This window comes from Phyllobates terribilis, unplaced genomic scaffold (genome assembly GCF_046119375.1).
Source record: "Phyllobates terribilis strain yellow unplaced genomic scaffold, ASM4611937v1 Scaffold_9__5_contigs__length_417890890, whole genome shotgun sequence".
In the NCBI taxonomy this organism is placed as follows: domain Eukaryota; kingdom Metazoa; phylum Chordata; class Amphibia; order Anura; family Dendrobatidae; genus Phyllobates; species Phyllobates terribilis.
In genome coordinates this window covers 344,366,040-344,390,845 of record NW_027362769.1, presented here as the reverse complement: position 1 = coordinate 344,390,845, position 24,806 = coordinate 344,366,040, and the positions used below count along the sequence as shown (strand labels likewise).

At 50.5% G+C, this 24,806-nt stretch overlaps 1 protein-coding gene across 1 annotated transcript in view; it reads right to left on the bottom strand.

The window, feature by feature from the left end:
• Nucleotides 1-24,140, bottom strand: part of LOC141162209 (cytochrome P450 2K4-like) — an 82,871-nt gene extending 58,731 nt beyond the window's left edge. The window contains exon 1 of the mRNA XM_073648065.1: nt 23,861-24,140. Within this exon, the coding sequence (XP_073504166.1) occupies nt 23,861-24,055 (195 nt within the window). The 5' untranslated portion in view covers nt 24,056-24,140. The remainder of the gene's footprint in view (nt 1-23,860) is intronic.
• Between the last annotated feature and the right edge of the window lie 666 nt (nt 24,141-24,806).

Here is a 24,806-nt window from a genome sequence, read left to right as displayed (position 1 = left end):
GACCTGGACCCCCACAAATCTCCAGGCATCAAAAGTGCCTGCAAAATGTAAAAAATGCATAATAAGTTTAGTTACTTTGATAATTTCATAAGTCCATGCATTTTGACTTTTCTCATATGCTGACCATTAAAACGTACATACATACCCTCAAATGGAATGGAAAACTACACTATTTCATTACATTTAGCTGAACTAAAAGAATGGCCATTACCATAGGACATTCTTATGTGCAGTAGGCAGGCGTCCTACAGCCAATGATGACCTCCGCCATCTGGAAAGTATAAGAGCAGTACTACTGTCTACTACATTGCATGTAGGGACTATACAAATGATACCCATGACTAGTAGGCACATGTAGATTGTGAAACCTCCCAGTCATCAACGCACAGCGGTGAGTGATTGGTCTAAACAAGGAGGCTTTATGACTTGCTTTTTGCTATCTAGTCATTAGAGAAGGAGGAGCTGTGTTTGAAAAGGGGCCTCTGATGTATATTTCAGCCCCCTGTATGAGATTATGATATAGTGTCATTAGAAATCAAGGAACATTTTCCTATGGTTAATTGTCTCATTTCAACCAAGTGATACAAGGTATTTAATATTCAAAAAATACAAGATCATGGCTCGGCACATGAAGCAAAACTGGTAAAAATTAGTGTTGAGCGAGCACTAAAATGCTCGGGTGCTCAAAGCTCGGGCCGAGCTCGCCGTGATACTCGGGTGCTCGACCCGAGCAACGAGCCCAATGTTAGTCTATGGGAGACTCGAGCATTTTTGCGGTGGCACCCCCGGCAGTCTTTTAAAAGCCTAACAAGTGCCCAAAACGATAGGGACAGTGCTCAAATGACATGGGGACAGCATGGGAATCGCCCCAGGAAGCATTTCTGACCCCCAGGTCACTGCTGTCAACAACGTGGTCAGAGGTATTAAGCCACTTTTACGGGCTCACAATAAAACGTTCAAAAACGAAAGTGAAACTTTTTTCCTGTGAAATATGTTAAGGAACATCCTTTCCAGGGTAAAGACTTGTGTATAAGTTAAAATAAATGACCAAAAACAAAAATACTCCTCCACACCTTGGGCTATGTTCACAAGTAGCATTTTTAATGCGTTTTTGCACTTTTGTATTGCTTTCAACTATGACAAATGCATTCACCAGGAAATGTCATTTTAACATTTTACAACCTTATCTGGCCATGTGCTGTGTGACACATGCATAAAGTGCTGAAAAGACATGGGAACAGCATGGGGAAGACCCCTCGAAGCATCTCTGACTCCAAGGTCACTCTCTAAAAGTGTGCCCATCATAAGTGATCCTTGCCGCATCAGAAGATGCAGACTTGCAACTATCCCCATGCAAGTTCTAGTCCCAGGGCAGTGTTCAATTGTACCTCCCCCATTCCTTGCAATACAAGTGCAAGTATGCAGCCTGCCACCCACCCACCCCCAGGCTGCAATACCATACTGCTTGCTTGCTTGAACTTGAAATTGGGCCTTTTAGGCATGTGGAGGCGGAATCTGGCCACCACGTCATGGCTGTGTTGGCGGCCTGGAATCCATACTCAGTCCCCAGCCGCCCGGCGGCCAGGTGTCCATACTCGGTCCCCAGCCGCCCCGCGGCCGGGTGTCCACACACGGTCCCCAGCCGCCTGGGGGCAGCCGGATGTCCATAAACGGTCCCCAGCCGCCCCTATTTCTCCTTGGAACATCCCCCCACACACTTTTCTTATCCCGGCCTGCTTTAGGCAGCATTGGACAAGCCCAGCAGAGAACCAGACTCCTCCGGTGGGCCCTGACTTCTCCATCGGTGGAGTTGAGAGTGCCAAGGTGAGGAGCATGATGATGATGACAGAAGTTAGCATCTGCTATGTTTTCTTTTAATGCAAGTGTAAGTGTGCAGCCTGCCACCCACCCACCCCCAGACTACAATTCCATACTGCTAGCTTGCACTTGAAATGGGGCCTTTTAGTTTGGAGGAGGCCGAAGCTGGCCACTACCTCATGGCTGCTTCGGCAGCGAGGTATCCATACTCAGTCCCCAGCCGCCCCTATTTGTCCTGGTGTGCCTTATACATAAGATTAAGCGCGTATACCAAAACATTACCTGTGCCCTCCCCAGTGCATTTAGTGGGAAGGAGAGCCTATTCCGCTGTAGTGTGTGCATGCCAAACCCCTGTTCATGGTACATGCGAAGATGCCTCCCACCTTGCACCTGTCGTTGCTGACTTGCAACTATCCCCATTCAAGTCCTTGTCCCAGGGCAGTGTTCAATTGTACCTCTCCCATTCCTTGCAATGCAAGCGCAAGTATGCAGCCTGCCACCCACCCACCCCCAGGCTGCAATACCATACTGTTTGCTTGCACTTTAAATTGGGCCTTTTAGGCATGTGGAGGCGGAATCTGGCCACCACGCCATGGCTGTGTCGGCGGCCTTGTATCCATACTCAGTCCCCAGCCGCCTGGTGGCCGGGTGTCCCCGCTTGCTCCCCAGCCTCCAGGGGGTGGCCGGGTGTCCATACTCGGTCCCCAGCCACCCCTATTTGTCCCGGTAACCTTTCCCACACTTTTCTTAGCCTGGCCTGCTTTAGGGCAGCATTGGCCGAGCCCAGCGGACTATCAGACTCCTCCGGTGGGCCCTGGCTTCTCCATCAGGGGAGTTGAGAGTGCCAAGGTGAGGAGCATGATGAGGATGATAGAAGTTAGCATCTGCTTTGTTTTGTTGTAATGCAAGCACATGTATGTAGTAGCGGCTAGGCCTGAGGTGGTCAGCGTTTTGGCGCATATCCTACCTCCTCCGAGGATTGCTGGATGTTTTCCTGCTACTATCCAAGTTCTATGACTACCGTTAAAACAAAGCTTCAGGTGATAAATGATGGATGAGGTAGTGGCAAAGGAGAAAGAGCAGGAGGAACAGAGACCATTCACATCAATATCAGGCCAGTCAACCAGATATGTCTTGTAGGATATGTTTCTGTAACAAAAGGAGCGGTTCGGCTACACAGTTATAGGGCATACAGTGAGTGCAATGCCTGCCAAAAATTTCGAGGCACTCCAATGCCCCTTGGAAATGACATGGAGGTCAGAGGGCGTTAACTAAACCTTTTTTTCCATTTATAGCAACTGGGTCTCATGTGCACTGCTGGCCTAAGCAGTGAATGGAAGGCATTCCAAAAATTATGAGGAACTGCAATGCCCCTTACAAGAGCCATGTGTGGCACCCCAGGGGTCTGGTCACCACAGTAATAGAGATATTACGTCGGAGAGCAAGTGGGAGGTTTCCTGGTCAGGATCCCTTAAACATGCAACATCCTCCTGCCCCAGTCCTGGGAGGGGAGAATTCTGCCCTTATAAACTGGATCTGGGGCGGGGTTGAGTGAGTCAGAGAACAGAGAACAGTCAGAGTCAGAGTGAGAGCAAGGGAAAGTAACAGCAAGGAGCTCTGTAGGAGCTAGGAGCTAAAGACCAGGGGCTGGAAGCTGAGCAGAGCTCGCTCTGGCAGAAGACAATAGGAACCGGACACAGGAGTCCGAGGCTGTGAGGACTTATATATCCAGCAGCAGAAACCAGCCGGCAGGGGATTTCAGGTCCTCTGGCCATAGAAGCCCGGAGGCTCAGTCACAAGCAAGGGACCAGCACCGCCATCGTGGAGTGGAGGCTAACAGAAGGCCCCAAGTCACCAGCCATACGGGTGAGCACTACACGGTACACTCAGGGACGTGGGCTACTTCTACCCGCTTACAGCAAGGTAGCCAGGAAGAGTGCAGACAGACGGGGAGGCCTACAACTCCACATGGCCAGGGGAACTCCTGCTTGCTCACAGACTGACCAGGCCTCTTATGCTAGCCAGTACTCCCGGGAGGGTCTACCTTATAATCATCAGTAAAGACCCTGAACTGCACTGCAAAGACTCTGAGTCGTTCCTGCTGCGCTCATGCACCATCAACCCCATCATCCACACTCACTGCCCTGAGGCTATACTCCTCCCGTGGGGAGTTATCCCATTCTCTGCTGCGCACACAACACCAGCCTCAGCGGTCTGCCTCGCAGCGGTGGTACTCCCTGACCGCAATCCACGGGAGGCGCAGTCGGACAATTAACCTCAAAACCTAAGAAAGACTGCCACTGGTTTGACCAGCCTGAGCCACGGGACCGGGTCACCGCCATGGAGACTACAGACCCCAGAGACCCGGCACCGGGTATCCCACACACGTGTACACACGGCCCAGGGGGCGCGTCACATGCAGTACAGCATATTACAAACATAAGTCCCATTATTGGGGAGTGGGTGTTCCATAGTATTTGCTTATGCTTTCCAAGCAAAATCTGCCAAAAATTAGGACGGAGCAACTTGCAATGCCCCTTACAAGAGCCATGAAGTACAGCATATTACAAACATGAGTCCCATTATTGGGGAGTTGGTGTCCCATAGTATTTGCTTATGCTTTCCAAGCAAAAGCTGCCAAAAATTAGGACGGAGCAACTTGCAATGCCCCTTACAAGAGCCATGCAGTACAGCATATTATAAACATAAGTCCCATTATTGGGGAGTGGATCTCCCATAGTATTTGCTTATGCCTTGCAAGCAAAAGCTGCCAAAAATTAGGATGGAGCAACATGCAATGCCCCTTACAAGAGCCATGCAGTACAGCATATTACAAACATAAGTCCCATTATTGGGGAGTGGGTGTCCCATAGTATTTGCTTATGCTTTCCAAGCAAAAGCTGCCAAAAATTAGGACGGAGCAACTTGCAATGCCCCTTACAAGAGCCATGCAGTACAGCATATTACAAACATAGGTCCCATTATTGGGGAGTGGGTCTCCCATAGTATTTGCTTATGCCTTGCAAGCAAAAGCTGCCAAAAATTAGGACGGAGCAACATGCAATGCCCCTTACAAGAGCCATGCAGTACAGCATATTACAAATATAAGTCCCATTATTGGGGAGTGGGTCTCCCATAGTATTTGCTTATGCCTTGCAAGCAAAAGCTGCAAAAAATTAGGACGGAGCAACATGCAATGCCCCTTACAAGAGCCATGCAGTACAGCATATTACAAACATAAGTCCCATTATTGGGGAGTGGGTGTCCCATAGTATTTGCTTATGCCTTGCAAGCAAAAGCTGCCAAAAATAAGGACGGAGGAACTTGCAATGCTGGCACCCTGGTGGTATAGTGGTGGTGGAGGCTGAGGATAAGGAGAAGAAGATAAAACAGCCGAAACAAGGAAGAGTATACACATGTGTGGGTGTGAAGCGGTGCATGTGAATACACCTCCCGAAATAACACAGTGGATTTGACTTTATGTTACTCTGCTGTCATTTGGTGGTGATGAGAAGTCTGGCCCAATCCAGCCCTTGTTCATTTTGATAAGGGTCAGCTTGTCAGCATTGTCAGTTGACAGGCGAGTGCGCTTATCAGTTATAATTCCCCCAGCGGCACTAAAAACACGCTCCGATAACACGCTAGCGGCAGGGCAGGCCAGGACCTCCAAGGCGTACAGAGCGAGTTCATTCCAAGTGTCCAGCTTGGATACCCAATAATTAAAAGGCACAGAGGAATCACAGAGGATGCTGGTACGGTCAGCAAGGTACTCCCTCACCATCTTTTGAAACTTTCCACTCCTTGTGAGAGTACCCCGCGCCTCAGGGCCTGTAAGCTGGGCGGGTGTCAGAAAACTGTCCCAGAATGTTGACAGTGTTCCCCTGTGACCTCTGCCGCTAGCGTGTTCAGATGGGAATTTTTTTAAGAGTTCTGCAGCAAGGGCCTTCTGGTACTGCCCCATTTTTGTAGACCTCTCCATCTCAGGAATAAGAGAGTGAAAGTTCTCCTTGTAGCAGGGGTCTACAAGTGTCACCAACCAGTAATGACTGTCACCCAACATTTTAACAACGCGAGGGTCACTGTTAAGGCAGCGTAACATAAAGTCAGCCATGCGTGCCAGACTGGTAACGGGCAAGATTTCCGTGTCCTCACCAAGATGACGATTGACCATGCTCTCCTCCTCCTCTTCCTCCTCCCCCCTGTCCTCAGGCCGCCCACGCTGAACCGACGGTATGACACTTGTACAGGTACTACCGTCTACAACGCATGATAGCAGCTCCTGTTCTTCCTTCTCCTCCTCCTCCTCCTCTCCCTCATTGTCCCCCAATGCACGTTGGGATGAGATGAGACTGGGCTGTGTGTAATCGCCCGCTACGGCTTCTTGATCCATCTAATCATACTCTGGCTGCAATGCCTCCTCTTTAATTCTCTGCAGAGAGCGTTGCAAAAGACAGACAAGTGGGATGCTGACACTAATGATGGCGTCATCGCCACTCACCATCTTGGTGGCCTCCTCAAAGTTTGTCAGGATGGTACATATGTCAGACATCCAGGTCCACTCCTGAGGTCTTATGTGTGGAGTCTGACCTGAATATCGACGGCCTTGTTGCAGCTGGTACTCCACAACTGCTCTCTTCTGCTCACAAATCCTTTGCAACATGTGGAGGGTAGAGTTCCAACGTGTGGGGACATCACACACCAGTCAGTGTGCCGGAAGCTGCAAACACTGCTGCAACACAGCAAGGGAGGCGGAAGCTGTAGCCGACTTGCGAAAATGAGCTGACAGGCGGCGTACTTTCACGAGCAGATCTGGCAACTCGGGGTACGATTTAAGAAACCGCTGAACCACGAGGTTAAGCACATGAGCCAGGCATGGTACGTGTGTGATCTCACCTCGCCTCAGAGCCGCCACCAGGTTACGGCCATTGTCACACACGACCATGCCGGGATGTAGGTTCAGCGGTCTAAGCCACAGATCTTCCTGCTCTTTCACAGCTGTCCACAACTCACAAGCAGTGTGAGGTTTATCACCTAAGCTTATGAATTTCAGCACAGCCTGTTGCCGCTTGGCGGAGGCAGTACTGCAATGCTTCCAGCTTGTAACTGATGTGGTGATATCTGAGATGGAGGCTGAACATGAGGAGGAGGAGGATGATGCACAGGAGTTGTACACTGTGGGGGCAACTCTGACTGACATAGGGCCCGCAATCCTCGGTGTGGGGAGGATGTGTTCCGTCCCAAGGTCCGACTGGGTCCCGGCTTCCACTATGTTTACCCAGTGTGCCGTCAGAGAGATGTACCATCCCTGGCCACAAGCACTTGTCCACGTGTCCGTTGTCAGGTGGACTCTCCCAGTAACTGCGTTGTTGAGGGCACGGCAGATGCTTTGGGACACGTGCTTGTGTAGTGCGGGGATGGCACACCGGGCAAAATAGTGTCGGCTGGGGACCGAGTACCGAAGGACGGCCACCACCATAAGATTGCGGAAGGATTCCGTCTCCACCAGCCTAAAAGGCAGCATTTCCAACGCAAGCAGTCGTGAAATGTGCCAACTTAGGACTGTGGCCTGTGGGGCGTTAGCTGCGAATTTCCGCTTTCGTTCAAAGGTCTGGGATATGGACAATTGAACGCTGTGGTGGGACGTGGACGTGGACGTTGATGCTGTTTCTTGAGAAACTGCCATAACAAGGGAAGACTGAGAGGAGGGGGCATCTTTACATGCAGTATGGACAGGGGATTGCCTTGCACACACAACAGGGGGTTCTATTGCACGCACAACAGTGGAAGAAGCAGTGGTGACACCCGCTGACACTGGTCGTGGACCCTGGGTTTCGCCCCACAAAGTTGGGTGCTTTGCTGCCATGTGCCTGATCATGCTGGTGGTGGTCAGGCTGGTAGTTTTGCCACCCCTGCTGATGCTGGCATGGCAGGTGGAACATATGGCCTTTTTGGGGTTATCAGCAGAGTCTTTAAAAAAATTCCAGACTCTGGAAGACCTACCGCTTGTACTGGCAACGTCCCTCGTGTTGGTGTTACGGGGAACGGTTGCCTGCCTTCTGTCTGCGGCCACCACACTGCTTCTTCCTGCCTGTTGGGGTACTCTGCCTCCCTCCCCCTGTGTGCTGCTGGCCTCACTCTGCATGTCCTCCTTCCACGTTGGGTCAGTTACTAGATCATCCACCACCTCCTCCTCTTCCACTTGCGCACCACGATCCTCCTCCTCACTTCCTGGCAATTGTGTCTCGTCATCGTCCACCTCTTGTGACAGATTGCCAACGTCGACTTCCTGTGGCCGTGGCTGTTCAAATATTTGGGCATCGCAACATGGGATCTCCTCTTCCACCACTTCAAGCGTATCAGGCGAGGGGCCCAAATATGGAAATGGACCAGTGAACAGCTTTTCAGAGTGTCCAAGTGTGGGATCACTTGCTGTCTGACGACACTCGGCATGGTGGGAGGAAGGAGCATCAGGGTGAGGAGGAGTATGCGGTCGAGACTCACGGCTACTAAGAGTTGACCGTGTGGAAGACAGACCGGAGGTGGTGGTGCCCAGGTAACTGGAAGTATTATCTGCTTTCCAATTAATAACCTGTTCACACTGATCAGTTCTCAATACTAGTGTTGTTCTGTGCTTCCCTAGTAATTCGGTCAAGAAGTGGGAGCGAGAAGATATGGCTGTTGGTTGTGTCACATTTTCACCTTGGCCACAACCCCGTCCTCTGCACGAACCATCACCAGAACGTCCACTTCCAGGTCCCTTGCCACGCGTCCTGCCCATTGTAAATGAAGTAAAATAGCTTACACTTGCACTATCAATGGAAAAAGGGTAATAAAGAGTAGATTAGAACAGTGGAAGAGGAAAACCACAGTTATTGTTTACTGGGGTATACCACACTTTTTTAAATAGAGATATTTGCGGCTGAACAGTGAGCGACACACTCCAACTGCTTTTTATTTAGATACCAAAGGCCCAAAACTGGATAGTACAGCGATTTGACCCGTGGAACCGCGAAACCACACTGGGATGTCGGGCCTACACAAGACTATTTTCAACAGATATATTTTTGTGTCACAACAGTCAGGAGACACTACTGTTTTTCTTTACGGAAAAAACTACCAAAAGCTGAATAATAGAGATTTTTTACTGTGGGATGGCAAAACCACAGTTATTGTTTACTGTGGTATACCACACTTTTTTATATAGACATATTTGCGGCTGAACAGTGAGCGACACACTCCAACTGCTTTTTTTTTAGATACCAAAGGCCCAAAACTGGATAGTACAACGATTTGACCCGTGGAACTGCGAAACCACACTGGGATGTCGGGCCTACACAAGACTATTTTCAACAGATATATTTTTGTGTCACAACAGTCAGGAGACACTACTGTTTTTCTTTACGGAAAAAACTACCAAAAGCTGAATAATAGAGATTTTTTACCGTGGGATGGCAAAACCACAGTTATTGTTTACTGGGGTATACCACACTTTTTTAAATAGAGATATTTGCGGCTGAACAGTGAGCGACACACTCAAACTGTTTTTTTTTTAGATATAAATGGCCCAAAATGGATAATACAGAGGTTTGAACCGTGGAAGTGCAAAACAACACTTCTGTTTCTCTAGCCTACACCAGACTATTTTCAACAGTTATATTTGTGTCTGAAAAATCAGAGACACGCTTTTTTTTTTGGGGGGGGGGGGTACACACCAAAAGGTTAATAAGACAGGTATTTGTACAGTGTGAAGGAGGAAAAAAAAAGGAGGATTTAGATGAAAAAAAAAGGATTTTTCCTGGCCCCCGACACCTGGTGCTAAGTCCAGCAATTTCAGCAACAGGAGCACACAGGACTGTAATGCAACGTTTGCTGGTATAACCACTGTGTCTCCTATACAGCCTGCCTGCCTGCCTGGTATCTGGGATGGATATTAGTCCTGAAAAGGACTGTTTGTTTGTTCTGGCAGCCTTTACAGACCCTACACTAACTATTTTGCAGTTTATATCTCTCCCTAAATCAGCAGCGCTGTCCCTACACTGTCTAATCCGGAGCGACTGTGTCCAAGATGGCGGCGCCCGGTTTTAAATACTCGAGGTGACGCTGTGCGGCCAGCCAATCACTGTAATGCCACAACCAACATGGCTGCGGCATTACAGTGCATGGCAGGCAATCCCTGCATGTTCATTGGCTCTGTAAAGAGCGCCAAACATGCAGGGCAGAGACCCGAGCTCCCGCCCGAGTAACCCGGAAATGCTCGGTGCTCGCTGAATATTTCGAGTAGCGTGATGCTCGGGCGAGTACCGAGCAGTGTCGAGCATGCTCGCTCAACACTAGTAAAAATAATTTTTTTTTGCAAAGTCTCATGAGAAGGATCTCAACAAAACCCTGATCTCAACCCTGAACATTTTTAAAGAGGATGCTCACTCAGAATAATTTGGTGCAGTAATCAGTTGGCCAATGCAGGATTGGCTTTTCTGATCCATGATGATCAACTGTTAATCGTGGGAAAGTCATATATCCCAAAAGCAATGTCCAAATTTACTAATGCCTCAATTGACATAAATCTCTACAGTCATTGTCATTTTTCATAGAAAAATGATAGCACCAAGAGGGAGAACAAACCCTATAATATTGCCCATAGTTTACAAATGAAATAGTATAGAAGTTACATTTGGCAATATATTAAACTAGCTATTGAACCCGTTTTACACCCGTGTGGCAAGCATTTTTATTGCTATACGGTCTCCCATTAAGGTATATGCTCCCCCATCCTGTTATGTGCTGCCCCCATCCTGTGCCCTCCATCCTGTTATGTGCTGCCCCCATCCTGCGCCCTCATCCTGTTATTTGCTCCTCCATCCTGTTATGTGCTGCCCCCATCCTGAGCCCCCATCCTGTGCCCCCATCCTGTTTTGTGCTCCCCCATCCTGTCATGTGCCCCCCCAATTCTGTTATGTGCTCCCCCATCCTGTTATGTGCTCCCCTGTCCTGTTATGTGCACCCCTATCCTGTTATCGGCTGCCCCCATCCTGTTATGGGCTGCCTCCATCCTGTTATGGGCTGCCCCATCCTGTTATGTGCTCCTCCATTCTGTTATGTGATGCCCCATCCTGTTATGTGCTCCTCCATCCTGTTATGCGCTGCCCCCAACCTGTTATGTGCTGCCCCCATCCTGTTATGTGGTGCTCCCATCCTGGTATATGCCCTCCATCCTGTTATGTGCACCTTCATCTTGTTATGTGCTGCCCCCATCCTGCTCCTCCATCCTGTTATGTGGTGCCCCCAACCTGCGCCCCCATCCTGTTATGTGCTGCCCCCATCCTGTTATATGCTGCCCCCGTCTTGCACCCCCATCCTGTTATTTGCTGCCCCCATCCTGCGCCCCAATCCCGTTTTGTGCAGCCCCCATCCTCTTTTGTGCAGCCTCCATCCTCTTTTGTGCAGCCCCCATCCTGCTCCCCCATCCTGGTATTTGCGCCCCCATCATGGTCCATGCTCCCCTATTCTGGTATTTGTGCCACCCATCCTGATATTTGTTCTCCCCTATCCAGGTCCCCCATCCAGGTATTTGTGCTGTCCCCTTCCTTTTTTGTGCTGCCCCCATCCTGTTTTGTGCTGCCCCCATCCTGTTTTAAGCCGCCCCCATCCTGCACCCCATCCTGTTTTGAGCTGCTCCCATCCTGCACCCCCATCCTTTTATGTGCTGCCCCCATCTTGGTCTCCCATCCTGTTTTGTGCAGCCCCCACCTTGCACCCCTATCCTGTTATGTGCTGCTCCCATCCTGCACCCCCATCCTTTTATGTGCTGCCCCCATCCTGCGCCCCCATCCTTTTTTGTGCTGCCCCCATCCTGCTCCCCCATCCTCGTATTTGTGCCCCCATCCTGGTATTTATGCTCCCCCATCCTGGTATTTGTTCTCCCTCATCCTGGTATTTGTGCCCCCCCATCCTGATATTTGTGCTCCCCCATCCTTGTATTTGTGCTCCCTCATCCTGGTATTTGTGCCCCCTTCCAGCTCCACCATCCTGGTATTTGTTGTCCCCCATCCTGGTATTTGTGCTACCACATCCTGGTGTTTGTGCTCCCCCATCCTCGTATTTGTGCTCCCCCATCTTGGTATTTGTGCCCCCATCCTGCTTCCCCATCCTCGTATTTGTGCTCCCCCATCCTGGCGCGCTCTCCGGTGCCATTTTGTTGAAGACAAATTTGCACACTGCAAACTTGTCTTCAACAAAATGGAGCCGGAGATCGCGCTATGCGCAGGCGCGAACCTCGGTACCACACGCCTCCTCCAGACTCGCCAGAGATCGAGGTATGTGTCCTAATGGTGCTGGAGATAGCGGTATGCGGTCAGCGCTTTTGCATACTGTGATCTCTGACACCACAGTCCTTCATCCTCATCCTCCTCCCACTCACCTATAATCGCAAATGTTTTCTTCTGTCTCTGGCTAGACTGCGCAGGCACATCGCGCTTGCGCAGTCTATAGAGCCTTCGAACAGACAGACACATTTACTTTTATATTATAGATGCTAAGGTATTTTCATCAATCCATTTTTTCTTCTCCCATTGTTTCATTAAAATAATAGGGCACTAACTGAGTAAATTAACACACTGAAAACAATAATTGCAGAAAATGGTTTCATGCATCTCCAGCAACATGACAAGTCTACGGGACTTCAAGGGGATCTTGATTTTGAGCAATCTCTATTTTATTAGATGGTCCCTTGACAATAATTTGATTACAAAGTGTCCACCTGCAGACAGCTCCAGTGATCTGAAAATCTGACAGTAAGTATTCAATCTCTCTCCCTTGCCACCACAGGGCAAATGAAACGTTAGACATTGCCCATTCACATCAAGGGTTTGTGTATAATGCAGTAAAGGATAAGACCTCCAGACCTTTAATGCCCATCATGAATACATTTATACCTGTGTGAGGGTGGTGAGGATGGTATCTCACTCCTCTGATATTTCTGTTGGTTGAATGTATTTTACAGGCATGTTACTGCTATGTATTTAATGGTTATTTCCCTATGGGCTGCAGTGTTGAATGGAGGCCACAAGATGTCCCTGTCTTTCTTTTCACTCTGGTATAGAATGTAGGTGAACTCTGCCTAGATACAGACAATCGTGCACAAAGACAGTTTGAGGGTTCATTAGAAGTACAGTCCATAGTGAGAGGGAGTTTTGTGGATTCTGGGAGAAGGGATCCATTTTAGTCAGTCTAGAAGAGTAAGAGAAAAAGGGATGACAGATTGTTCCTTGTGTGGAACTACAAGGCTCATGAGGAAAAGGACCTAGTTACACAGGCAGCAGGACGACACAGGCAAGTGGGGAACCCTGCAGGAGAAAAGCTTAGAAGTCCAGGAAGCATACTGTCCAGTGAGAAAGGGGACCTTGGGATGAGATAGCGTCCTGCTGTGAGTACTGAAGCGTACTGTCCAGTGAGAAAGGGGACCTTGGGATGAGATAGCGTCCTGCTGTGGGTACTGAAGTGTACTGTCCAGTGAGAAAGGGGACCTTGGGATGAAATAGCGTCCTGCTGTGGGTACTGAAGCATACTGTCCTGCAAGAAAGGGACCTTGGGACAAGGCATCGCTCTGCTGTGGGTACTGAAATAGGGAGCATGTCTCTCCGAGCGGCCCCTAAGACTGATATAAGCAAGGACACAGGGGATCAGGGCATAGCGACACACGTGGACCCGTATGACTCTACCCCTAAGGAAAATGCAGGCATTAAAGATCTCTCCTCACTACTGTGCCGTACCTGTTGCCAGAAACAAAGTGCAGATTGTAACTCTGAGAATGGAGCCTGTGTACAGTGTGGCAAGTGATGAAAAATGCATATCCTGTTACTCTATGTTCACCTGTTTGACTGTGCATAAAAAGATCACTGTTTATAACAGCTGGTTTGGCTTTTTGACTGAGAGGGTTAAACGGGACTGTTCTACACCAAGTACATTAACAGGAACTGTGGAGATATCATATCTTGAAGCATCGTCACACATGCAACCTCACAGTACACTATTTCCCAGAGGTGTATGACTCGCCCCCTGGGCCGTGGGGCACTCGGAACCGGGCAATAGGGAGACGATGGGGGTAGTAGTGGCGACCCGGTCCCGTGGCTCAGAGTGGTCAGACCAGTGGCAGTCTTTTAGATGTTTTAAGAGATGTCCGACTACGCCACCCGTGGATTGCGGTTATTAGGAACCGCCGCTGCAGGGCAGACCGCTGGGGCCTATGAGGTATGCAGCTGGGATGGTGTGACTCCCCACGGGAAGAGTGCGGCCCCAGGGCAGTGTAGTGGATGGTGGGAGTGATGGTGGTGAGAGTCCCAGTACCGGTAGTGCCGGAGGAGCGAAAAAGCACACAGACAACGTACTGCAGTCCAGGGTCTTTACTCACGGTTAATATCACTTCTGCAGGGAATGACTGCCCGAGCCGTGCTGCGTCCACCAGGTGTGGGGCCCGGTCAACTCCCAGGCAATTCAGGAGTATGGCTCAGGACCCCCTTTTGTACTTTCTCTGGCCTGCCTCACCAGTGACCCACTTTTGTCCAGCTGCCGCGGACCTGTGTGGTTAAACGTGGGCCCCGTCCTCCGCTGTCCTATATGGTGCCTTCCAAGCAGGTTTGATGAGGTGTCGCACCAATAGATGATCACGACGACCGGTCTTTGGCTGAGGGTAGTTTCTCCTCCACCAACTTGGGATCCGGTACCCTTAATCTGCCTGACCCTTCACCCTGGATTCTCGTGGGTTCTTAGGGTCCCTTCCACCTTCTTGTTCCTGAGCCCTTCTGTTTCTCTGTCTCTTCTTCTCCCTTTCCGTTCCTTCCTGTTCCTTTCTGTTCCGTTCTCTTGGAGCTGAGATGAGCCAAAATCTCAGCTCCCCTTCACCTCCTCCTCGGCCTCTCACTAGGCCTTTCTGGAGTAGAGCTCCTACAGAGCCTCTACTCCCTGTCTTCTCCTCTCTGGACAGAACCTAGATCTAAGATGGTGCCCACCTTTTATACCTCCCTCTGACCATGAGCCCAGGTGACCAGCAACCAATGAGCTCCTTCCTACGCTCAGGAATCAACCCCTATCTGCCCCTACAGCAATGGGTGTTCCACCCCCCTCCCCACTCCAGGCAGGGACATAGTCGGTCGTGCCTGCACTTCTGTCTAGTGGGAGCACCGTTGAGCTGTCCCTCGGAAATGGGGTGTGTGTGCTGTATGCAGCTAACTGAGCCCTGGTCCATACTCCATCCTTACCTGGGAGTGGAATATCACACCTCTGGTCTGAGGTGCAATACCCCTGTAGCGGCCGAACCCTCGGGGCGCTACATTCCCCCCTGGTAAAGCACAGCACGTCCTCGGGCAGGAAAAGAGCAAAAACAGTTGATTACAGGACATGCAAAACTTTTTAAAACTTTTTACATTTAGAAACGGACGACACAGTTCAGTTCCCTTTATGGGACACACTTTTCTTTTCACTAGACATTATGGAAACATTTTCAGTACTTCCGGAACTCTTTTGTATAAAACATCTTATAAAACGTTTGCATTATCACCTAGCAGCATATAAAACTTTCCCATGTAAAACATTTTTAAGTAAAGCACATTCTTGGATTCTTGGATCATGGCCGCGGTGCAACTTGCGACCAGGTGTTCTTTCTTCTTCTAAGTGCAACAGTCCAGCAAATTTGCCTTGAGGTAGACATTGCAGTCTTTTTATAAAACCAGTAGGGGGCGCTTTAAGAAGCGCAACTATATACATGGGATTGGCCGTTCCCAGTCCTCGGCCGGTTGAAAAGGGGGGATGGCAGCTCTCAGTCCTCAGCCAGGTCACTTAGGGGATAGGGCAACAATCAAACAGTCCTATATCAGTCCCAACGGGGACCACACTCAATTTGAAACAGTCCCACACAGTTCCTTTGTACCCTGACGGGTAACTATTTATATTGGCGCTTCTTCTTACTCTCTATCGTCGTCCTCCATATGCGCCTTGCTCCTCCTCGTCATCTTCAGGCCCATCCGGGTCCTCTTGGTACTCAACGTCCGAGTAGTGCTGTTCCTCCTCCTCTACTACTCTGTGGACGTGGAGGGCGTACCATCCCTTCACGCCTTGGTGTCCGGTGTAAGACACCACATCCCCTGGAAACAGATCTCGCCCTCGATGACCCTCCGGCAGGTGGCTCTCCACATCTCTCCTCGTCACGAACACATCGCTGATGGTCTCAGGGTCTCGGATGAAACCCCAGCCGCGCTCCATCTGGAACTTCACAACAGTCCCGGTGACTCGGGGACTGCGGGCAGTTCGGGGATCTCGCCGGACCTTCATTTTCTGCTCCGCGCTCTGGACCTGCAGCTTCTCTTGTTTCACCCGCCGCTCTCGCTGCTCCCTCTCAAACATTTCCAGCTATTGGCGGCAGGCCTCCCGCCGTTCGGCTGCGCCCGCTCGTGTTTCCCTTGTGAACCCCATTAGGTCCTCCCCGGTGGGGTCCCATTCAAACTGGGCATTATCCAATGGCAGCTGGGGGATTTCCTGAGGTGCCGGAGCAGGTATGAGGGGCTCAGATGGTACTTCAACCTCCGCGGGCGGGCTCCTCCGAAAGCGGGGGTTGACAAACTCGGGGGGCCAGATGAAAGGCAGCCCATCCGGACTGGTGTGTTGGGCGAAGAGATCTGCGCCCAGTGGTGGTACTGCAGCAGCAGGGGGTGCAAGCGGGTTGGCGGCGCCCGGGGGCACGTGGCCTTGCGACCAGGCCTGTGCTGGTCGTTTCCTTGTTGCTCCCAGGGGTGGTACAGCGGGTGCAGGGGGTTCCGTCGGGGCAGCGGCGCCTGGGGGCGCTGGGCCTTGCGGCCGGGCCTGCGATGGCAGTTGGCTGAGCATGCCTGGGGTCAGAGGGCACGGCGTGGGGCGGGGCTCACTGACAGCGTCGACGGCCTGGGGGCCGGTTGATGGCGGTGGAGGCACAGTGTCGACGGCGGGTCCAGGTGTGTTGGGCTCCGCAACGGGGTGCAGGGGCAGGTCGGCGGCCCCAGGGTTCGGGGTAGGGGCGTCTCCGTTACCTGCCTCTCCTGTCGCAGCCTTCTCCGCGGCGTCGTCTTCAGCCTCCGCTCTGTCTTCACTGCCCTCGGTGGCTGGTGTGCCGCTGGATGTCGCTGGCGCCTCCTGCTGCAGGGTCACAGCCCGCCGGGCCACTTCCTCTTTCCACCCAGCGATCACGTCCTGCTGCGCCCGGACCATCCTCCGGTCCAGCTCCTCCAGCGCCGCCCGCGTATACTCGGGGTCCTCCTTGGGGAGATGGGCTAGCAGCTCGGTGAGGCTGCATGGTGGTGTAGCTTGCAGCAGGCCCCTTGCCAAAGTACTGGAGCTGATTTCTTTCTCCATCTCCGGGTGCGGCCTGGCCAAACTGATCCAGACCACCCCCTGCCCCGCAGTTTTCTTCTCTTTCCGCCCCCATGGGGGGTGGTCCTGGGGCATTCTGCTGACAATCACTCTCAGGGGCAGCCCCCCCACGTTGACGGACATTTCTACAGCCGTGCTCATGGTTGTTGGGGGCGGGCTTCCTCTTTGGCGCCATTCTGGGACCCGGCCCACGATGGGAGGCGGCCTCCTGTGGTCTTTTGGCGTGCACATTATGGCGCTCGTTCTTCTGGGGCGGGCGCCATCTTTAGTACAGTGAAACAGTCTCTTTTCAGGCACGCAGTACCCGTGGTTAGCGGGCACGAAATCCTGCCGACTACTCCAAAGCTGACTCGCCCCCTGGGCCGTGGGGCACTCGGAACCGGGCAATAGGGAGACGATGGGGGTAGTAGTGGCGACCCGGTCCCGTGGCTCAGGGTGGTCAGACCAGTGGCAGTCTTTTAGATGTTTTAAGAAATGTCCGACTACGCCACCCGTGGATTGCGGTTATTAGGAACCGCCGCTGCAGGGCAGACCGCTGGGGCCGATGAGGTATGCAGCTGGGATGGTGTGACTCCCCACGGGAAGAGTGCGGCCCCAGGGCAGTGTAGTGGATGGTGGGAGTGATGGTGGTGAGAGTCCCAGTACCGGTAGTGCCGGAGGAGCGAAAAAGCACACAGACAACGTACTGCAGTCCAGGGTCTTTACTCACGGTTAATATCCAAGTCACTTCTGCAGGGAATGACTGCCCGAGCCGTGCTGCGTCCACCAGGTGTGGGGCCCGGTCAACTCCCAGGCAATTCAGGAGTATGGCTCAGGACCCCCTTTTGTCCTTTCTCTGGCCTGCCTCACCAGTGACCCACTTTTGTCCAGCTGCCGAGGACCTGTGTGGTTAAACGTGGGCCCCGTCCTCCGCTGTCCTATATGGTGCCTTCCAAGCAGGTTTGATGAGGTGTCGCACCAATAGATGATCACGACGACCGGTCTTTGGCTGAGGGTAGTTTCTCCTCCACCAACTTGGGATCCGGTACCCTTAATCTGCCTGACCCTTCACCCTGGATTCTCGTGGGTTCTTAGGGTCCCTTCCACCTTCTTGTTCCTGAGCCCTTCTGTTTCTCTGTCTCTTCTTCTCCCTTTCCGTTCCTTCCTGTTCCTTTCTGTTCCGTTCTCTTGGAGCTGAGATGAGCCAAAATCTCAGCTCCCCTTCACCTCCTCCTCGGCCTCTCACTAGGCCCTTCTGGAGTAGAGCTCCTACAGAGCCTCTACTCCCTGTCTTCTCCTCTCTGGACAGAACCTAGATCTAAGATGGTGCCCACCTTTTATACCTCCCTCTGACCATGAGCCCAGGTGACCAGCAACCAATGAGCTCCTTCCTACGCTCAGGAACCAACCCCTATCTGCCCCTACAGCACTGGGTGTTCCACCCCCCTCCCCACTCCAGGCAGGGACATAGTCGGTCGTGCCTGCACTTCTGTCTAGTGGGAGCACCGTTGAGCTGTCCCTCGGAAATGGGGTGTGTGTGCTGTATGCAGCTAACTGAGCCCTGGTCCATACTCCATCCTTACCTGGGAGTGGAATATCACACCTCTGGTCTGAGGTGCAATACCCCTGTAGCGGCCAAACCCTCGGGGCGCTACATGTATATAGGTTATCTGGCACCCAGGGCAAGAATTCAGTTTGGCGCCCCCCCACTTCCCCCAACCACCACTCAAAGCACATAAGCGATTTACACTCTTAGGCCACGGCTCAGCAGTGGGAGCCAAAACCAGGTGAGGAACAATCAGAGAAAAGGTATAATAGAAACAAGTGCACCAATTCTGCATTTATCACCCACTCATGGTTTTGGCTCCCAACTCCTGAAAAAAAATACTGACCGAATACTGACCAAATACTGATAGAGGGGCCGTGGCCTTACAGTCACATGCTGGCTAGCTGCTCTTCCTAATTCTCTCAATGTTTAGTGAAAAAATGAGAGAAGCCGGAAGAAAACTAGTCATGTGACCGTGTGAAAATCGCATATGAGTGAAGAGGCCACGTGATGACTGCGGTAACCAGCAAGCAGAGCTGAATCCTGACAGTATATTACACGCTGTTAGGATTGTCTACAGGACTTCATTTTATAGTTAAAGGGCTTGTCCAGGTTTGAGATGAAAGTCTGCAGTCACGCATGTCTAGTCAGCACGTGACCACAAGTATGCAAATCACCAGCATGAGAGAATCCTGACAGCGTGTAGTGCGCACTGTGAAAATTCAGAAGTCTGCAGCCACATTGAGTGACTGCAGACACATCACAAACCTGGACAACCACTTTAATGCTTTTAACATAAATAAAAGTATGAGAATTAGTATCACAAAAAACATTTACATACAGGTACCTTTTTAGATGAACAACTCCAGAGACAACGTCTCTTTCTTTTCATCTTCATCTTGTCCTGAAGCCATGATGACTTTTCCCATTCACACCTTGTCTCTGCAGACTACCTTCTTCTCCGGTCTTCTGCAGCACATCACCACAAAATGCCCTTAAAGATAACAGTGAAATAATGCTTCTGAATAAAAATATCTGCCCTACGCTGAGCCCCTGAATAAATAACTGTCCCTCACTATATTCCCTGCACAAAATATGACGCCACATTGTCCCTCTTATGGTACAGGACCTCCACACTGCCGCCTCCTTTCCATATTTGGCCCCCTTTTCACACTGTCCTCTCAGACTATGTCCCCCTTATAGGGTCCAGTCTCTATACTGTACCCCCTCATCACACTCTCCCTCCTTAGCATGCTGTCTCTTCCTGGCTGTGACCTTACACTTTCCCCCCATGCTACCCCCCCACACACACTACTCAGTCTTTATTCTGTGCCCACTCACACTTTTCTCCCCCATACTGTCTCTTCACACATTTTGCCCTCCCTCCTCATACGGTCTTCTCTCACATTCCCCCCGACTTCCCATTCTGTCTCCTCACAAATTTCCCTGCTCCCCATACTGTGTGTGTACCCATCCCCAACTCGCTCCCAATACATTTCCCCCTTCACTCCCCATACTGCGTTTGCACCCATACTCCCCATTCTGTGTCTGCAACAATCCCCTCACTCACCATACTGTGTCTGCACCTATCTCTCCAAATCACCATATTGTGAATGCACCCATCATCCCATACTATTTCCTCATATATGCCCCCAATCTCCCCACTTTCTCCTCATACTCTGTGGCTTCAAACACCTCCTGCTGTCCATATTGTCTAAACCTGTCCCTCCCTTGCTCCCCAAACTTGTGTCCTCAAATCTTCTCCAACCTTCTCCCCCACAGCATAAATATTTCCCCCACAGCATAAATATTGCCCCCGCAGCATAAATATTCCCCCCACAGCATAAATATTGCCCCCCCACAGCATAAATATTGCCCCCACAGAGTAAATGTTGCCCCCACAGAGTAAATATTGCCCCTCTCTTTTCATTGTCTTCAGCTCCAGTGTGGAGCACTTTCCACCACCTCTATGTGCAGCTGCGCCGACCAGTGACGTCAGCAGCGTGATCACATGACCTGATCACGCTGCTAACTTTGCTCTGACCCAGCAGTCAGAGCTTCAATTGTACTTGTGTCTGAAAGCACAATTGAACACTTGGAGCCGGCAGCTGCACATTCTGTGAGCTGGCTGTCAGCTTGACACCCTGCTCAGAGAACGGTCGAATCCCTGTCCGAGGGACGGCAGAACGCAGCCGCCGGGGGAGACACTTCAGACCGCTGCATTAGGCGGTCCGATTGCGCACCCCTACTTGCTGCGCCCGGGGCACATTCCCTGGCTGCCCCCCTAGATACACCTCTGCTATTTCCTGTAGTGGGCCAGGGTGTCAAAGAAATGACACTCGCCCATCACTACCACCCTGAGCCCCGTTACATTTGGCGTTGTCTGCAGGATGAAGAGGGCGGCGTAGAAAAGACCCGTGGCACAGATGAGAGGGCGTCTGAATACATGCGGCCAAGATGGTGGCCAGAAGCATGGAATCCAAGATGGCAACGGCGGCGGGGAAAAGAAGAAGAAAGTCTGCCTATCGTGGGCGTGGATGGCGCCCGAGAGTGTGAAAATGTGTCCAGCCTCCAAGGGTGTCGGCCAGAAGAAGGATGTCCCCTGCAGCTAGAATCTAGCCCGGAGTGGGAAGTGCGTACCTAAGGAGGGCGCGGCACAGTGTGAGGCACAGCCCGTTGGGTGGAAGATGGAGGATGCAGGAGGCGTGGCCAAAAGCAGAGTTGCCAGGAGTGAAGTGTGACACAGCAGACGTGTCAGAAATCCAGCCAAAGAATAGGCAGAGCCAAACCCACAGGAAGCGCATAGTAAGTGAGCGACCAGCGCCATTTTCTCGGAAGCGTGTGTGGAGGAAGGAGCTTATGAGAAGAGCTCTGGCAAAGATGGCTGATATGGATCAAGAGGCAGTTGAGCAAGTCAAGGCCAGCGATGAGGTGAAGGGGTCAGTGGTTCTGTGCATGGAGCATGGAAACGTGATCCGGATCAAAGCCTCAAAAGTCGCAGTGGTGATGAAGGCTGAGAAGGCGGTGGGACGAGGCCATAGAGAGAAAACGCAGATGGCACTGGTAGTCCGTGAGTGATCAGAATGTGCGGGAGGATGCCTGAATGGGGATTGATAAGGGTGATGAACTGAGCTATGGCGAGTTTGGAAGGATCCCCGCAATCTGAGACCCAAGAGGCCTGTGAGAGGGAAAACAGAAAGTTGCCGTAGGCAGAAGTGCTTCTACAGTTTCCTCAAGTTGGCTGAATAGCCAGGAAAATTGGTCCAGTTGGAGAGACAAGTCAGATCTTAAGGACTCGAGTTTTAGGCATCCCGTCTCTGTTTGCAAGAAGAAAAAAAAGGACAGATGGAACCTTTTTGACCAGAAGGCCTGTGTGGTTTTTTTTCCAAAAGGAATCGGAGGGACTGTTAGGGATACCCTCAAGGCCTGGTGGGCCTGTGTTAGCCGCTGTCGGCTGACGTTGTTTGTTTTACCCCCTTACTGGATTGGAGGATGTTGCAGCTGCAAGAGGGTTGCACACCCTTTGCTGAGGACTGTGCCCAATCCCATAAAAGGATGTTGCTCCGCCAAGGGACTGTGTGCTTGCCACGTAGGCAGGTCTGTATAGTGAAAGGACTGAAACCCTGGTCCTAAGGACTGTTGTTGGGGGGAGGTGTGATGGACAACCTGATGCTCTAGCGAGTTCAGGAACTTTGAGGACTGTGCCCTTGGATAGGAAGGGCTGCTACTGTGTTGGCCCATGGGCCTCTGTTAAGTATGGGCATGAACCATTTGTTCTGGGGTCCTTACCGAGAAGGGCCGGACGTCCAGTGAGGAGAAGACGTCTGAGTAAGAATTTAGTCTGAATGTGTTAAAATGTTTGATTTTGTATTAACCCTTGCTTTTAGGTCCTGTATGGTTGAGGACGACCATAATTAAAGTATGGGGGGATGTGAGGGTGGTGAGGATGGTATCTCACTCCTCTGTTATTTCTGTTGGTTGAATGTATTTTACATGCATGTGACTGCTATGTATTTAATGGTTATTTGCCTATGGGCTGCAGTGTTGACTGGAGGCCACAAGATGTCACTGTCTTTCTTTTCACTCTGGTATAGAATGTAGGTGAAATCTGCCCAGATACAGACATCAGGCAGAAAGACAGTTTTAGGGTTAATTAGAAGTACAGCCCATAGTGGGAGGGAGTTTTGTGGATTCTGGGAGAAGGGATCCATTTTAGTCAGTCTAGAAGGGTAAGAGAAAAAGGGAAGACAGATTGTTCCTTGTGTGGAACTACAAGGCTCATGAGGAAAAGGACCTAGTTACCAAGGCAGCAGGATGACAAAGGCAAGTGGGGAAACCGGCAGGAGAAAAGCTTAGAAGTCCAGGAAGCGTACTGTCCAGCAAGAAAGGGGACCTTGTGATGAGATAGCGTCCTGCTGTGGGTACTGAAGTGTACTGTCCAGTGAGAAAGGGGACCTTGAGATGAAATATCGTTCTGCTGAGGATACTGAAGCATACTGTCCAGCGAGAAAGGGACCTTGGGACAAGGCATCGCCCTGCTGTGGGTAGTGAAACAGGGAGCACGTCTCTATAATCGGCCCCGGGGACTGATATAAGCTAGGACACAGGGGATCAGGGTATAGCGACACACGTCGACCCGTATGACTCTACCCCTAAGGAAAATGCAGGCATTTAAGATCTCTCCTCACTACTGTGCAGTACCTGTTGCCAGAAACAAAGTGCAGATTGTAACTCTGAGAATGGAGCCTGTGTACAGTGTGTCAAGTGATGAAAAATGCATAACCTGTTACTCTATGTTCACCTGTTTGATTGTGCATAAAAAGATCACTGTTTATAACAGCTGGTTTGGCTTCTTGACTGAGAGGGTTAAACGGGACAGTTCAGCACCCAGCGCATTAACAGGGACTGTGCAGATCTCAGATCTCGGAGCATCGTCACACATGCAACCTCACAGTACACTATTTCCTATAGTGGGCCGGGGTGTCAAAGAAGTGATACTTACCCATAACTACCACCCTGAGCCCCGTTACACTTGTTTCACTCAGTAACCCAACTGAAATATCTTTGTACCCAGCTAAAAACTGTTGCATCCTCACCGACTATACAAAGAGTACAGTATCCTACCTCCATCAGAGATTCATAGGGCCTTTTCAGGTCCACCAGGTTGAGATTTCCAATGACAGGCAGAGGCATAGGACCAGGGGGCATCTTTTCTGTGCTCTTCTTAACTCCATTTATCCAATAGATGAATAGTGCAATGCAAATTGAAAAGTATACCAACACATCGGCTCTAGCCAAAAAGTAGGCAATAAAAGCCATAGCGAAGTACAGTTAAGAGTCCGTTCTGGTTGTGCTGCTGTCCTTATATTTATACACATGGGCTTATTTTTCCTACATGTGTTAATCTTTACTAGGGCACAAATAACCCGCTAATTGGCTCATTGCCATTTACGTTGGTCAGACAATCTTTGCTTAGATTGCACAATCTTTCTTTTTACAGACATTGCATTATGCATTTCACCCAAATAAATGCTGACCAAGGTGTATTATAAATGTAATATTTTATAGTAGGAGAAAGAAATATGATTTAATTTTTTTTTATCTTATCTGTTCTGCAGCTGTACCACTGCCATGGTGTAAAGTTCACATACTAATGTTTGGGGACAAAAATGAATTGATTTTTAGTTATAATAGGATCAGGGCCCAGAAAAGATATTTTGGCGCCCTAGGCAGATGAAGCCCATGGCACACACTCCAAACAAAGGAATTGGTCAGAGACTACGGTAACAGGACCCCTTATGCACCCCCCAATGGGTCATGAAGCAAGCTCAGACAACCATTTTCACTAATAATGTTAAGTTTTTCATAAAAAAATACCATAAAAAATAAGATGTGGTGTACTTTAGGGGTGCAATTCCAAAGTTAGATATAGAATCATTCATTGTTTACGGACTGGTTACGCAATACAAGGGACACATAACAATATTCGCTCCTGACATGCTATATTTTAAAATGTCAGACTCAATAATACCTTAACTATAATGGAGGCCATTTGGTTTCAATTAAGGTG